General features: G+C 43.6%; 2 protein-coding genes across 2 annotated transcripts; both read right to left on the bottom strand.

The window, feature by feature from the left end:
* Nucleotides 1–1,812: 1,812 nt before the first annotated feature.
* LOC119734635 lies at nt 1,813–4,848 on the bottom strand. Its single transcript, XM_038208185.1, has one exon. The coding sequence runs from the start codon at nt 4,846–4,848 to the stop codon at nt 1,813–1,815; it is 3,036 nt and encodes a 1,011-aa protein (XP_038064113.1).
* An 18-nt stretch (nt 4,849–4,866) lies between these two features.
* Nucleotides 4,867–13,747, bottom strand: LOC119734629. The gene is made up of 4 exons (XM_038208172.1): nt 13,448–13,747; nt 12,658–12,750; nt 7,992–8,097; nt 4,867–7,289 (listed from the first exon to the last, which is right to left on the bottom strand). Exons 1-4 carry the CDS (start codon nt 13,745–13,747, stop codon nt 4,867–4,869), a joined length of 2,922 nt encoding a protein of 973 aa, XP_038064100.1.
* Nucleotides 13,748–15,389: the final 1,642 nt, after the last annotated feature.

Below are 15,389 nucleotides of genomic sequence, written 5' to 3'. Positions count from 1 at the left end.
CAACCTCTCCAACACGTGGCTCAGGAAAAGATAAACGCAACAACCTTTCATCGATGTAACCATCAACATTGTACCGAAAGACCACGCAGCCCTCGGTTTTGACCTTCCCACTCCCACCATGACTTGCTCTGTCCCCGCCATGGCAGACACAGGGTGCCAGAGTTGCCTCGCCTGTATGAAGGTCATTCACCGCCTCGGTCTACGTAAATCCGACCTCCTCCCAGTGACCATGAGGATGCACACCGCCACCAATGGAGGCATCAAGATCCTTGGGGCCACAGTTCTCCGCTTGTCAGGCAAAGATGGACGGGGCCGGGTCATTGAAACCAGGCAAATGACTTACGTCACGGACAGTTCTGACAAGCTCTTCCTCAGCAAAGAGGCCTGCATCGCCCTTGGAATCATTCCGGAGGCTTCCCCACGATGGGCTTAACTCAGAAAGCATGCAAGCTGGACACGACAGCAGCCCTACAGGAAGACCACACCTCAGATTGCCATTGCCCTCGGCGTCAGCGACCCCCACCTTCCCCAACGAAACTGCCGTTTCCTGCAATCGACGCCAACTGTATGAAGCTACAACAGTATCTCCTTGACTACTACAATTCGAGCACATTCAACACATGTGAGCATCAGACTTTGCCTCTTATGGACAGCCCCCCCCCCCATGACACTGATAGTAGATCCCAACGCCGAACCGGTTGCGCATCATACACCGGTACCCGTCCCACTCCACTGGCAGGATGCCGTTAAAGCTGGGTTAGACCATGACGTGCAGTTGGGCGTGCTTGAGCCAGTTCCCATTGGCGAGCCTGTCACCTGGTGCCACAGGATGGTAGTTTGTGCAAAGAAGAATGGCAAACCACGACGTACTGTCGACTTCCAGGCTCTTAATGCTCATTGTAGCGGCAGCCTTATCGATTCGCATGAAGTCAGTGGCCTATGTTAAGGTGTGCCACTAGGGGGCGCAGTGTCTCGCAAAATAAGATGAAGACAAATAAACAAGGGTCTCGACAGAAGCTTGCTGTTTCAAGAATGTATTGTAAAGCTCTCACTTCAGTATGGTAGTATGGTAACACAGCTCTAATACAGAACAAAGATTCAAGGATCAGGGATCAGCACACAGGCTCAAGTTCAAATAATCTCCAATAATTGAGGCTCTGTGATCTAGGCTACAGTTCCATCCATTGAATACGAAACACGAACTGGCAAAGCTCCGTGAAAACTGCAATTACAAGAACAAATCCAAATACAAAGTTCAATATCATGGAATTACACTATGTTTACATGCAAATAACATATAAATGAGAGTCCAGTGCTTTTCTTATAAAAACTGAATAAACTAAAGCTTCAAAAGACTCTAGAAAGACCTCAATGATATGAGTAATCATTAAACAATACCTCCTTGCTTCTTCTGGGGGTTATTTAGGCCTTAAAAACAATCAGGTTCTGGTGGTCCTTTTAGATGTTCTGGAGTACAATTTACAACATGCAATAAAGATGGCTACTAAAAACAATGTGCTTTCAACAAGTACAATCCTAGTTGTCAAAAGAGGGCGCCCTATAGGTTTTACAGAGACTGCAGTCACATGGCTCCCCAAAATTAGTGACTTCTAATTTTTCCATTTCAAAGCCTTACAAACTGACATTGAATATCTATTCCTACTCGTCACTTACATGTTAAGATCAAAAGGTATAAACTACTGTTCAATAACTTGCTAAAAACACAAGTAGTTAAAGAGCTCTTCAAATCTAAGTTCAATAATTCGAACACTGGTCAAACACAACTCATCAACAAGAAACTCTAAATTGGGACTAAGGCTCCCCGATGGGGAATCCCCAGTGTTCCTGACTCTTAAGAAGCACGACAAGCTTCTGGATGGGGCGTTCCAGGGTTGTCACTGGTCGTGTTCGTTTGCCCTTGACATCTAAGGATCTGTCGGCAACAACAAGCTTCACTCTTCTGACTTGGCCGTCAGTACCAGGAATAGCTTCGGAGATTCTACCAAGTTGCCACTGGTTTCGGGGTAGATTGTTGTTAACAATCAGGACAACATCTCCGACTTGGACGTCAGGTACCCTGCGTGTCCACTTCTGTCTTGCTTGAAGATTCTGCACAAACTCCCCTTTCCAGCGATTCCAAAATTCATTGGCTAGATACTGCACTCTTCGCCAACGTTTTTGGGAGTAGACATCGACACGCTGAAACTCGCCAGGAGGTGGCAGAACAACACTTGATTTCAGAGTGAGCAAGTGGTTGGGTGTCAGAGGTTCTAAGGCGGTGGACTCATTCAGAGTGGTTACCGATAATGGTCTGCTATTCACTATTGCTGCTGCTTCGCACATGAAGGTTCGGAGAGACTCATCATCCAACTGGGTTCCCGAGTGTTCCATGAGAGCTTGGAGAACTCTTCTCACGGACCGAATGAGCCTTTCCCATGCGCCCCCAGTGTGACTAGCTGTAGGAGCATTCATCTTGAATTCTGGATAGTCGCACCCTCTTTCAATGAGAAAGTGTCGCAACCTGTCATGATCCATTTCTTCTAGTGCTCGCTTTAGCTCTGACCTTGCGCCAACTAGATTTGTTCCCTGGTCAGACCTTAGCACCCGCATTGGGCCACGTATGGCTGTAAATCGGCGTAAGGCATTTATAATGGAGTCTGTAGTCAACGAGTTGGCAACCTCAATATGGATGGCTCGGGAGGCCAAACAAGTGAAGAGTACCCCGTAACGCTTAAGCTCCTTCCGTCCTTCCTTGATCAGCCATGGACCAAAGTAGTCTACACCGGAAAACGTGAAGGGAGGTGCTGGCTGAAGTCTCTCATCAGGTAGGTTGGCCATCCTTTGCTCTTGCACCTTTCCATACAACTTTCGGCATCTGACACAATTGGAGATCTGAGTGGCAACTGCAGCACTGCATCCCAGTATCCAGAATCCATTTGACCGTATGGCATTTGTCGTCGTACCACGACCTTGATGAGCTGCTAGCTCATGAAAATGACGGATTATCAGGCTAGTGACGTGGTGTCTTCTTGGAAGGATGGCTGGATGTTTGAATTCGAATGACATGTCTGCCTTTCTGATACGTCCTCCAACACGCAAGATGCCTTCGTTGTCGATGAAGGGGTCCAGCCTGAAGAGTGAGCTTGTACGCTTCATGGACTTGTTCCGCTTCCGTGCAAGGTGTCTATCTATGTCGCCATCGTTGACATTTAGACTGGTGAGTATCCGTATCTCCTCTGGGAAGGATTCGCTTTGTACAAGCTTGATGATAGTTCGTTCGGATCGCTGCAGGTCTTCAACAGACGCCGGGCAATAGCGAGGAAGAAGGTTGGCCTCTGACTTGTAACTCTCAGTCAACTCTCCACGTTTGTCCTTTACAGCCTCCATCAGTCGAGACATGAACTTCTGACATCCTGCTATGGCTCGTCTAAGAGAGCGCCATTTGGAGAAGTGCTCAAGCTCTACGGCAGATTTCACTGTCTGCACCAGCAGCACGCTTGTCTTCTTTACTTCTGGATCTTCTGGAGAAGTCTGATATTCGGTTGATTCTTGAGGTGGTAGTTTTCTTTCCAAGAGAAAGTCTGGCCCTTTCAGCCATTTCGAGGTGAGAATTTCCTCAACTCTCAAACCTCGAGATCCTTCATCTGCCGGGTTCTCCTTCGTCCCCACATGTTTCCACTGGTTAGGATCAGAGCGACTTCTTATTTGTTGCACCCGATTGGCAACAAACACATGAAACCGTCGCGATTCATTCTTGACGTAGCCTAGAACCACTTTGCTGTCTGTCCAAAAGACTTCGGTTACGGCATCTAGGTCGAGCTCCTTTTGCAGTAAGGTGCTGACTCGCACTGAGACGACAGCAGCGGTCAACTCCAGACGAGGAATGGTAATGGGCTTAAGAGGAGTGACCCTGCTCTTTCCCATTATCAATGTGCTGTGGACATTCTCTTTGTCGTCAATGAGACGGAGATACGAGCACTGACCATAAGCAAAAGCACTCGCGTCAGAGAAGTGATGAATTTCTGTAGCAATCACCTTCCCAAACTTCTCTGGACAAACACATCGTGGAATCTTGAGTTTCTCTAGAAGAGGTAGGTCCTTTCTCCACTTTTCCCAGCGTGATCTCATTTCGTCATTCAAGGGGGTGTCCCAGTCAACTTGAACTCTACACAAGTCTTGAAGAATGAGTATGCCCACCAACATGACTGGAGCAACGAAGCCAAGAGGATCGTAGATGGAGCAGATGGTGGAAAGAATTCCACGCCTCGTCAAAGGTTTGTCTCGCAAGATAATGCAGAAGTTGAATGCATCAGATTCCACACACCATTCAACTCCAAGTGCTCTTTCTATGGGAAGGGCATCGTGGAGGAGGTCAAGAATTTTCACATTACTGGCTTGGTCTTCCTGTGGGACATTTTCCATGACCTCTCTGGAATTCGAGATAAACTTGTGCAGTCGTAGTCCGCCCTGTGCACACATTTCTTTGGTTTGTCTAATCAAGGTGACAGCTTCAGATGTGGACGAGACTGACTTTAGGCCGTCGTCAACATAGAAGCTGTGTCGAACAAAGTCTGCAGCATCAGAGCCGTACTTAGCTTCGTAGTCTTCTGCGATCTGTTTCAGGCCGAAGTTTGCACATCCGGGTGATGAAACTGCACCGAAGAGGTGTGCACCCATTCGGTATTCTGTGGATTCGTTGTTGAAGTTGCCATCTTTCCACCATACGAATCGCAGATAATCTCTATGCCTTGCTTCGACTTTAAACTGGTGGAACATCTGTTCGACATCGCACATGAATGCCACTGGACGCAATCGGAATCTGCAGAGTATCCCGACGAGGCTGTTCATTAGGTCTGGGCCTTGAAGTTAATGGTCATTCAAGGACTCTCCCTTATACTGTGCACTGCAATCGAACACCACGCGAATCTTCCCCGGTTTCTTGGGATGATAAACCCCATGATGTGGTATGTACCACACTCCACTTGATTTGCTGACATCCGCATGGTTCTTACTAATGATGTCCTGTAGAAAGTTAGTGTAGTCCGAGTGGTACGTGAGATTCTTCTTGAAGCGAGTCTTGAGAAGTTCGAGGCGGTGCAGTGCCATCGATCTGTTATTCAGGAGATCCGGTTCAGACCCACGGAATGGTAATGGCATTTCATAGTGACCATCATTTCGTTGATGGATACCATTTCTGATCTTGTCCAAGAACTGGATGTCTTCCTGTGACAGGTTGGTATCGTCTGGTTTCTTCTCGGGGAAATCCAACTCCAGCATCTGTGAAAATTCAGTTGGAGTGATTTCCTTTACCTTGTTCCTGATAGAAAAGATCACGTGCTTACTTGTCGATTGATCATTTTCCGACAAAGGGTGCACCTTGCAGGTGACTATCTTGTGACTGATTCCTATGGGGTCATTTCCCTCGTCTTCTCCAAAGTGAGGGTTGACAATGCCAACAATAGACCATCCGAGGTCTGTTCGTTGACCGTATGGGCCGCTTTCTGCTGGGTGGATGACTTCACGTGGCGCAAGAGCACGTGGGCAGTTGTACCCAATCAGGAGACCTATTTCGCATTCCGTTGCAGGCATCAGGTGATTTGCCATTCCTTCGAGGTGAGGCCATTTTCTGGCCATGTCTGCCGTCGGTATGTGATCACGATTAGCTGGGATGGCTTCTCTGCAGTATGTACTCGGTAGTGGAATCTTGGTCTCACTGTTGTATCCTCTCACGAGCAGTCCATTAATCTTGCGGCTTGATACCCTCTGCTCCTTTGCAGTCATGGTAGAAAGCAGAAGATGAACCTTTGGTCCATCCATGCCAAGAGCATCGCATGTGTCTCTTAGGATAAATGTGGTATCAGATTGTGTATCCAGTAATGCGTAGACTAGTCGCTCATGTCCTGGTCGATCACAATGGGAAATCCATACGGGAACAGTCATTGAGCTCTGGCTGCAATCCTCAACTCCGCTAAAGAGACTTATTCGAGTGTTTGAGCTGACTGCTTTATGTTCTTGTTGGGCTCCTTCTGCACTTGAGTTCACACTTATCTTGACCTCTTCCTTGGTGTCGCCATGCAGGGATGTAGGGTGGTGTTTAGAGCAAGTTCTGCAGATCAGTCTTTGTCGGCAGTACTTTGACATGTGCCCCTTTGACAAGCATCCAAAGCATAAGCCTTTCTTCTTTGCAAACTCCTTACGCTCGCCTATTTCCTTCGACAGGAAGATAGGACAGGAGTCTAGGTAGTGGGTCTTGTTGCATAGAAGACACTCCTTCCATTGCTGCATGTGGTTTCCCTTCTGTCCCTTGGATGGAGACTCATCTACTCTGGTAGGGAAGGAATTAGCTCCTGGAGTTCGTTTTCCGACATTCTTGTCAGGCTTGCTGTGAGATTCTGAAGACTTGTATCGTTTGTCATCTCCCTTCAGGCCTTGCAGGGTGGTCACGGGATCGCACGCAACGTTTGCTTCCTTTTCAATGAACTTAGCAAACTCACAAAAGGTAGGAAACTTTCCATCTTTTTCCTTCTTATCCGCAACCTTTCTGGCCCATCGGCTGATTAACCAGTCAGGGAGTTTTGAGAGCATCTTTCTGTTTTCGCGTTCATCGTTGAGAACATCTAAGGTGCCAATGCTCCTTGTGGCGGTTTCACACTGTCTCAGAAAATCCGCAAAGTTTCGCAGGGCTATTCCATCACGAGTGGGGATCTTTGGCCAAGAATCCAGTTTGTTCCTGAAGGCATTTGCGACGACAAATGGATCCCCATAGCGTTTCTCTAGTAGTTTCTTTGCTTGGTTGTATGCATCGTCGGTAGTGAGATAGAAGTAGCCTTCGATTGCCTCTCTTGCTGCACCTCCAGTGTATTTCTTCATGTAATGGAGTTGCTCTGATGAGGGGATCCCACGTTGTTCAATCAGTGTTTCAAATGCACTTTTCCAGTTGGGATATTTAAGTGCATCACCCACAAACACTCCTGGTTCTGGAGGGGGCAGCCGACTTAAGCTCAGTTGCTTCGCAAGGGACTTGGTAAAGTCTATCAGCTGCTGTTGTGGTTCGTTTGAAACCGCTTCAGTAGTATGTACTTGGGTTGTAGATGTGACTGCAAGAGGTGGTGAATTGTTCGTGTACTCAGTAGTGCTTTGAGAGTTGCTGGCAGGTTTAGTGGCTCCACACTTGTCTGAATTTTGCATGGTCTGAGGGTGGCACATCGAAGATCCTGTCATTGGCTGCTCAACATGTGAGACATCTCTACTGGAGAATTGTTCGCATGGTTGTTCGCATCTGCCGGTGGCTTCATGCCAAATGCAGGTGTTGTGTCGTTAGTAACACCCTTTGAAGTATCAAGCTCCCTTGTCTCATCAAGTAATCTGCAACAAGGGCACTTTTCTCTTGTGCAGGTATACCAGCCAGACTCCCTTGGGAGCCAAACAAGTGTTGGTCTTGTGCCAGATCAATTGCCTCTAACGTTGCCTCTGCAGCGTGCAAGTCTTTCATTGTATTTAGTTGCTCGAGTTCTGCTTTCTTAAGTTCCAATTCTGCTCGTTTGTTTGCCTCTATGTCAGCGAATTTCAGCTTGGCTTTAAGGGCTGCAGCTTCAGCAGCAATAGCAGCTCTGTCAATAGCACCGGAACCTTTCGAGCTTGCAGATCGTCTTGAATAATGACTTTTTTCAGACATTCTGGATCTCATCTCACGCAGATTATCTTCAAGGTCGATGATGCGTTCGCAAGCTCTTTTCACAAGATGATTGTTTTCCTCTTCAGTCCTCTCATATTTTCTACAAAGTTCACTGACCCAATATTCTGCTGCCTGCAATTCTTCAAGTTGGTGACTTGATTCCTGCAGCTGTTGCATGGCTTTATGCATGGCATCTCGTCCAGCTTTAATTGCAGAGACTTGATTTGAATCTGATAATAATTCCTCCAATTGGTTGGCACATCTATGCCAGGCTGACAGGAAACTTCGGAACCTCCGCTCATGTAGGCTGACTTGCCACAGTAAACCTTTCTCTGTGAGTTGTCTTTCTCGGGCGGTTTCGACTCCATTTCCATCCTCACCTCCCTCAGCCTGGGCAGTCGCAGCATTGCTTTCATCTGTGTCTGTGCGTGACATGGCCAAAACCTATTTACTGTACTGGGATAAACCTCCAAGTGAAAGTGTGCGCATCAATGTACATTCATATTAATAGTATGCACCATCATATAAACAGTGGTTAAACGTACAAGATACATGTATGTTGTACAGTATACACAAACCCATTTTTGTTTACATATACAAAAGGTTATGTATGAAACGCATGTACAATACACGTTATGATACAATGATGAGCAAATGTAATTCCGCAATACTGTAATTCCGCAATACTGCAATATGCAAGTCTATATGTTACACAATTACTGCTGATGGAAACATTCCCATTTTATGCTTACAATTTGTGATGCAAATCTACAATAACTATATGCAAGACACACAAATTAACTTGATTGTGTAACAAAAGTTATTTCAAATAAGTTCTTGGGACCAGCAGTTCAGAATACAGCTTCAGAGAATGATCCCTCTCTCCTACGCGGTGAGAGGAAAATTCGCAAAACTATCGCACTCGTAGTACACAGGAATGACAGGTACATGTAGTTCCGGTTGTTCGCAGGAAACACATCAAAGCCAGGATGGATTTAAGGTGAGTTGGTAGAAAGTCTCGTCTCAAGATGTTTCAGCATTCCAGGTTCCAAATGAGGACAGGCTAATCTCGTAGTTCCTGATGATTTCAAGTTATGTTCGGAGTTTTCACTGTAGCGGCAGCCTTATCGATTCGCATGAAGTCGGTGGCCTATGTTAAGGTGTGCCACTAGGGGGCGCAGTGTCTCGCAAAATAAGATGAAGACAAATAAACAAGGGTCTCGACAGAAGCTTGCTGTTTCATGAATGTATTGTAAAGCTCTCACTTCAGTATGGTAACACAGCTCCAATACAGAACAAAGATTCAAGGATCAGGGATCAACACACAGGCTCAAGTTCAAATAATCTCCAATAATTGAGGCTCTGTGATCAAGGCTACAGTTCCATCCATTGAATACGAAACATGAACTGGCAAAGCTCCGTGAAAACTGCAATTACAAGAACAAATCCAAATACAAAGTTCAATATCATGGAATTACACTATGTTAACATGCAAATAACATATAAATGAGAGTCCAGTGCTTTTCTTATAAAAACTGAATAAACTAAAGCTTCAAAAGACTCTAGAAAGTCCTCAATGATATGAGTAATCATTAAACAATACCTCCTTGCTTCTTCAGGGGGTTATTTAGGCCTTAAAAACAATCAGGTTCTGGCGGTCCTTTTAGATGCTCTGGAGTACAATTTACAACATGCAATAAAAATGGCTACTAAAAACAATGTGCTTTCAACAAGTACAATCCTAGTTGTCAAAAGAGGGCGCCCTATAGGTTTTACAGAGGCTGCAGTTACATATAGTTTTCAGTACTAAGGCGAAGTAAAAAAACAAACCATGTTTCTCGACGCGTCCCCGCCCGCTTCCTTTTTGGAGGTCTTCTGGATTTTTTTATTATTTTTTTATTTTTGAAAAATGCAGTCAAAAAACACCGAAAAGGTCAAATGCACTCTAAAACTGTTCATTGTAGACCAACACAACTCTAAATGACACTGTAATTATGTTCTCTTGTCCAACTTGTCTTTCATTTTAAAAGCGTCTTTGATGCAAACACCAACGGTTGCATGAAATTTTAAATTGGCGGCCATCTTGAAGAAAATAAAAAAATAAAAAATAAAAAACCCCGCTTCCTCCTTTTCTTCAAAAACCCGGACGAGAAACATGGGTTTTTTTTATATTCGGCCTAAAAGTGGGAGCTATAATTTGCATATCTAACATCTTTGGCTGAGTTGTGTGTTGTTCGCTGCCGCATTGGATTCAGTGATGCACGCCTAGCAAAAGCATGGGGTTCTAATTGGCATATCGAATTTCTTATCGCCTTCTTAACAAAATTTATTCGCTGTCGGGACACAAATGTTTTTAAAAAGGGGACATTGCTACCAAACAACATCGAGGCCCTATTGAGCAAAATATATCTGCAACACTTTGGTCCTTTAGGCACCAACATTTCAAAAAATGAATGATAATCAAATGAATGAAAACCACTTTGAGACAACGTGTTTTCCTTGATGGCCAACCATTATATTTATTAGTTCCAAAATGATTTGTATTTTCATTTATCTACAAAATGTTCTTACACTACATGAAAAAACATAAGTACAATGAAATGCAACTATTTCTACTGCAGGGGAAGTCCAAGAAAAGGTCCCTTTTGTCCCACACGTAACGCCATGTTTTCTTTAATTACATAATCATCGCAGAGACTAACAACATAATTCTATAATCATTTTGTAAAACTGCATTTTGTAAGAATGTGTTGTTTTAGTCGGCCAACTAAGTTAACAGCAGAAACAAAAACACATTTTCCATTAGAATCCAAAGCGAGGCTCCCATTGCTAAGCCATTGTAGGACATTGAGAACCTTTCACCTTCAATCTTATCCCCTGAAGGGAGCATTATTAGCCTCGCTTTCAATGCTAATTTGAAATTCTTCAAGTGGAATGACCATTTGCTATTTACACCACCTCGTTACATTGCTGTGTATATTTATAATTTACATTTTAACAATTATATGAAGCAGTTTCTGAACTTACTTTTTCATATGTAAGTAAATTAAGCAATGCATTTGAAGAGCACATTTGAAAAAAAGCAGATAAAAGCCAATTTTACAAAATTGGAGAAAATCAACCAACTTAATATTTTGCCTGAACACCTAAAATCATTTTTCAAATACAAATAGACAAGAGTTCGATATGGTGTAATGGGCAGTCCAAATTTGTGCACAAGTAACTGGCTCTGTTTTGTTTTAAAGCGAATTTTCTCGAAAGGTGAAAAATGGATCATTTTCACATAACTGTTTTTGCAAATGAGCTCTTCACTTGTGCAATTGTCTGAAGGTAAGGCCAAAAAAATATTTATATTCGGTCTCTGGTCAGACCGAAGTTCCCGAATTGACGCGGCCACGCGGCTTCTTTTATTTTTTTTGCTTTTTTTTTCTTTTCTTCAAGCTTGGATTGTACAGACAAGGTGGGTACTATTTTGCTTTTTTGGTGTCCTCATGTACATGGTGTCCTCCATAATTTGCCTTGGTGCTTTCGATCATTTGCCTTGGTGCAATTTCCCATTCCTTGGTGCTCTTTGGTAAAAAAAAATTGAGGAGGTGCGGAAATAGAGGACGCTGTTGGAGCTACCGCGGAACATTTTGGGGAAACAAAAGATCGACGCGCATGATTAAAATCGACGGCGCGCTGACCAGAGACCGACCTTTTTTTTTTTGGCCGAACAGGTTGATTGCTACTTTTATTAAAAGTTATTGTTTTAAACATCAAATGTATCTATTTCCAATGGAGTGTTTAAAAATAACAATTTCAATATTGTGACTTATTTACTGATTTGTATATGTACAGTAATCCTGTTCATTCTCGTACTCTTCACTATTTTAAAAGCTGTTCCTCTTTTGCTCTGTTTTTGACAACGCCATGAATTTCAGTCAGATAGAAAAAGCAATCAGTAATAAATCACGAACAAAGTGATTAAAAACGAAGTGAAAAGAACTGAGTAAAAACAAACAATTCTAATGCAAAATGCAAAATTATATTTTTACTTTCTACCCCAACACAATTGTCAACACTTCAAACTATAACTACCAGAGAAATAATATATTACACCATACAAGTTTTGTGTGCTATATACAGCTGGGGACATACCATGATCAAGAAAAAAATCCACATGATCATGAAAAATGAAACAAAAGAAGATAAAGCTGATACTAATAATTGCTGCTTTTTGAAACATCATACAACTTTTCAAGTCTTGAAACTTAATTTTCTGCAAAAGTCTATGATGGCTGTTTACTGTTTTAATACATATTACTTTTAAAAAGGAAAGTTTAAAAAGGTCTCGACAATTTCTTTGTTTTCTAGAAGATTTTAATGACAGCTATTTAGTCAAGTTCCCAACTGGCATCCAAAAGCCGTTAATATTTATCTACTTTTTCATTTTTGCTTTCAGGGGTACACTAATTTAAAGACGAAATTCCACAAAATATGAGCAGACCTAAACCTATTTACAAATTATGAAAGTTGATAAATTGCTCAGTTTCAGGTAGACTCTGACAATGCAAACAAAAAATGCGATGCACTTTATATTTGATAAACTTTGCTGCCACAATTTGTCACTTATGTTGTTCGTTGTTCCACAAAACAAGGGGGAACAAATTTGCTTGTAATTTGTGTCCGCCAAAAATGTATTAAAATCAAAAAAGCGTCTTTCCATTTTTGAGTCAGTTATGTTCATGAAGATGAACGGACAAATGTGGAATGTATTTATGAAAAATTGACAGTCAGATTGCCTTGATACCCAGGTGGAACTGATACAACCTTGTTGCCATTTCCCTGGATGTTCACACATTGAGGAGCCTCATCAGGATCTGTTGGGAGTTCTTGTGCTTTTTCGACAACCCCCATGGCATTTGTTTTAGATTCCAACCTCCCTTCTTCGAGTATTCTGTCAACCACTGACAGATTTTGTTTAGGTGTGGTTTTCCTACATTCTGGGCCCCTTCTTCTAAAAACTGCTGCAAGCTGCTCTTTCCTGCAAACTGCAGCAGCAGGAAAGACAACAGCATTAACAGTAGCAGAAACTATCAAATATGGAAAATAATTGTTAATATAACATACAATAATGAAAACAGCGACGATAAGGAGGCTGGCCAGGCAAACATAACCCCATTCCTCTTCTTTTGCACTTCGATTTCCTTCATCCCGAAATTTGGTGACAATATACAAAAAGATTTGCTTGGCACTAACAATAATGAATGCAACAAGAAAAACTAAATAAAAAAGAAAACTGGCAAACATGAAAACGACACCAGACCAACCTACTCCAGTACTAAAAGCCTGCGGCATAAGGAAATAGAAACATACACTCACAGCTACTGATATCAGTAGAATGCATTCCACTGCACGGCTACAAGCATACCTTTTAATACTTGGCTTCTTTAAAATTGCAACAGAAACTAAAGAACTAATTACAACAGTGACAGCAACAAAAGCTATCGGTGAAGTAAACAAACAAGCAACACAAATGAAACCACTAAAAAACAATACAGCAGCAATATACACTTGTTTTCGCTTCTTAGTTATTGCCGAGAAAACTCCTCTGAAGTGTCGTTTTGTTTTGCCATCGGTCAAGATACATGCACTCATAAGAGCAGCATCAGCAACACGAACTACAATGGAGGCTGTTAAGGAGGCATCCGAAGGAAAATCTACATGGAACATATAACCCAAAACAAACAGCTCAAAAATGAGATATGAAATAAAACCTATCAGACAAACGTAAGCTATGCGAATCAAGTGCCACTCGGGTTCCATCTTGTGTTCGACTGATCTGTCAGCTGGATCATTGCCACCATCATCAGCAGTGCGGAGAGCATCAGGCAATGCTTCAATTTCATCTTCTTCTCCGGGTGCATCTGAAGCTTCCCTCCGATTATCTGAAGAGATGTCGCCCCCAATAACTTGATCTGTTGTACTGGAAAACATGTTCCCGTGACGACGATCTTCCTGACAAGCATTCGTGTCTTCTAACGGCAACTCTACAGTACAGCTATTTGTCTCATTTGCTTGGCCAGACATGGTGCTCTTGCAAGGTGCTGGTAATTGCTTTGCGATGATGATTTTGAAAAGTTGATCGTAACTACGTAAAAAGAGGAAATCAGAGAAATGTTACCTTAATAGGCTTGCAATATGTTCCCAAGTATACATTTATAACGAAAGTATGATAAAATGCCTTGCCTAAGAACACAAACATGACCAATGGGAGTATTAACCCAATGATCCCCCAAGTGGAGAGCATAGACTTTTTAAACTGAAAGATTGGAACACCAAAAGCCTTAGGCCTACCTTTTGTGAACTTAAATAAATGCATTTACTTTTTATAAATACATGTTGAGATCTATTTGCCCGTGTTATTTAGGGGCCGTTCAGAATTTTCAATGTTTTAAAATTTCGACTTTTTTTCCAAATTATTTTGACCCACCCACCCACCCGTAATTTCGATTAATAAAAAACTGAACATGTACATGCACTTGCATGTACATGTACTTGAACACCATGTACATGTGTGTCTAGTTCAGTGACGGCGTGAAGTTGTCGGTCTTCCTCTTTTGCACTGGTGACCTTCAGTTTTTTTGTGTCTTGCCAGCTGATATGCTGTTGGGAATGACAGGTTGCAGTTTTGGAAGCCACAGAGATGACCGTGGTTTTGTCGTTTTCTGGATGAGGTGGATGATATGTGACATACGAGGTTGTGCCTGTCACGTGAGGTAGCTGAGAAAAATATTCGCTCGTGTCCCCCCCCCCCCCCCCCCCCGCCCTGTTTGCAGGGCGGGGAGTACGAGCGAAAGAAAACATCAGGTTTGGGCAGACATCACATCACAGGCTGCGGTCCTCGTAGTCTTGGAGTCCAGTGGTTGAATAGTCCAGTTTTATAGCGATTGGATACACGTAGGCCTACATGACGTACATGTACAGTACACAGTGGCGTAGCACGGGGGGGGGGGGGGGGCGTGGGGGGGGCGACAGCCTCCCCAGCCCCCCCCCCCCCCCCAGTCGCCCCCCCCCCCCCGAGATTTTGAGTTTCTAAAAAAATTAGCATTGATCTACATGACGCCCCCCCCCCCCATGAAATGTTCCAGCCCCCCCCCCCCCCCCCCCCCCCCCCCCCCCCCCCCCACTGAAAAATTCCTGGCTACGCCACTGGCCACGGTTGACTATGCACACCATGGCTCGAACTATAGTGTGATCCGGTAAACTCGCTGGCCCCGTCCAGCTGTTGCTTCCCCGTCACTGTAGCGTTCCGCTCCCGCTTCAGTCCGGCCGTCTCTGCGAAGCGAAACCTCGCACCGTGCCACTCGGTTCAGCTAAAATCTTTAGCATACTTGGTTCCCCCAGTTAGTGTTGTGAGACTCCGACACCGGTGTTGAAACCAAGGAAAAGCCTGACGTTGGAGGAATCCCCACGAAGTTAAATAAACCAGTAAAGTCACTGTGTGAAAGCTCTGTTTCCCGCCAAATTCGTTATCATCGATAATAATGTTGATTCTAATATAAAGTTAATGAACTAATAGGGAATGCAACAATAATTTCAGGAATGAATTGCAGGGCAGCTCCGTCGCACAGCCTTTAACGTTTCAGCACTTGAAACTTAGAACTGATAGACACATGGATTACAAGATAAGAGAACTGTTCAATTGCCTCATTGATGTTCTCCGAAGTCA

This window comes from Patiria miniata, unplaced genomic scaffold, assembly GCF_015706575.1.
Source record: "Patiria miniata isolate m_02_andy unplaced genomic scaffold, ASM1570657v1 HiC_scaffold_10, whole genome shotgun sequence".
NCBI classification, from domain to species: Eukaryota; Metazoa; Echinodermata; class Asteroidea; order Valvatida; family Asterinidae; genus Patiria; species Patiria miniata.
This window is presented reverse-complemented; position numbering and strand designations above follow the sequence as displayed.

Excerpts from the sequence above, each read along its gene's own strand:
- LOC119734629 (XM_038208172.1), bottom strand. The coding sequence starts at position 13,747 with ATGTCTGGCCAAGCAAATGAGACAAATAGCTGTACTGTAGAGTTGCCG. Across the intron at positions 8,098-12,657 it reads TAGAAGAAGGGGCCCAGAAT|ACACAGATGAAAGCAATGCT; the intron begins GTAGGAAAACCA and ends TGTCACGCACAG. Across the intron at positions 7,290-7,991 it reads ACAGAGAAAGGTTTACTGTG|CCACCGGCAGATGCGAACAA; the intron begins GCAAGTCAGCCT and ends TTTGGCATGAAG.
- LOC119734635 (XM_038208185.1), bottom strand. The coding sequence starts at position 4,848 with ATGAACAGCCTCGTCGGGATACTCTGCAGATTCCGATTGCGTCCAGTG.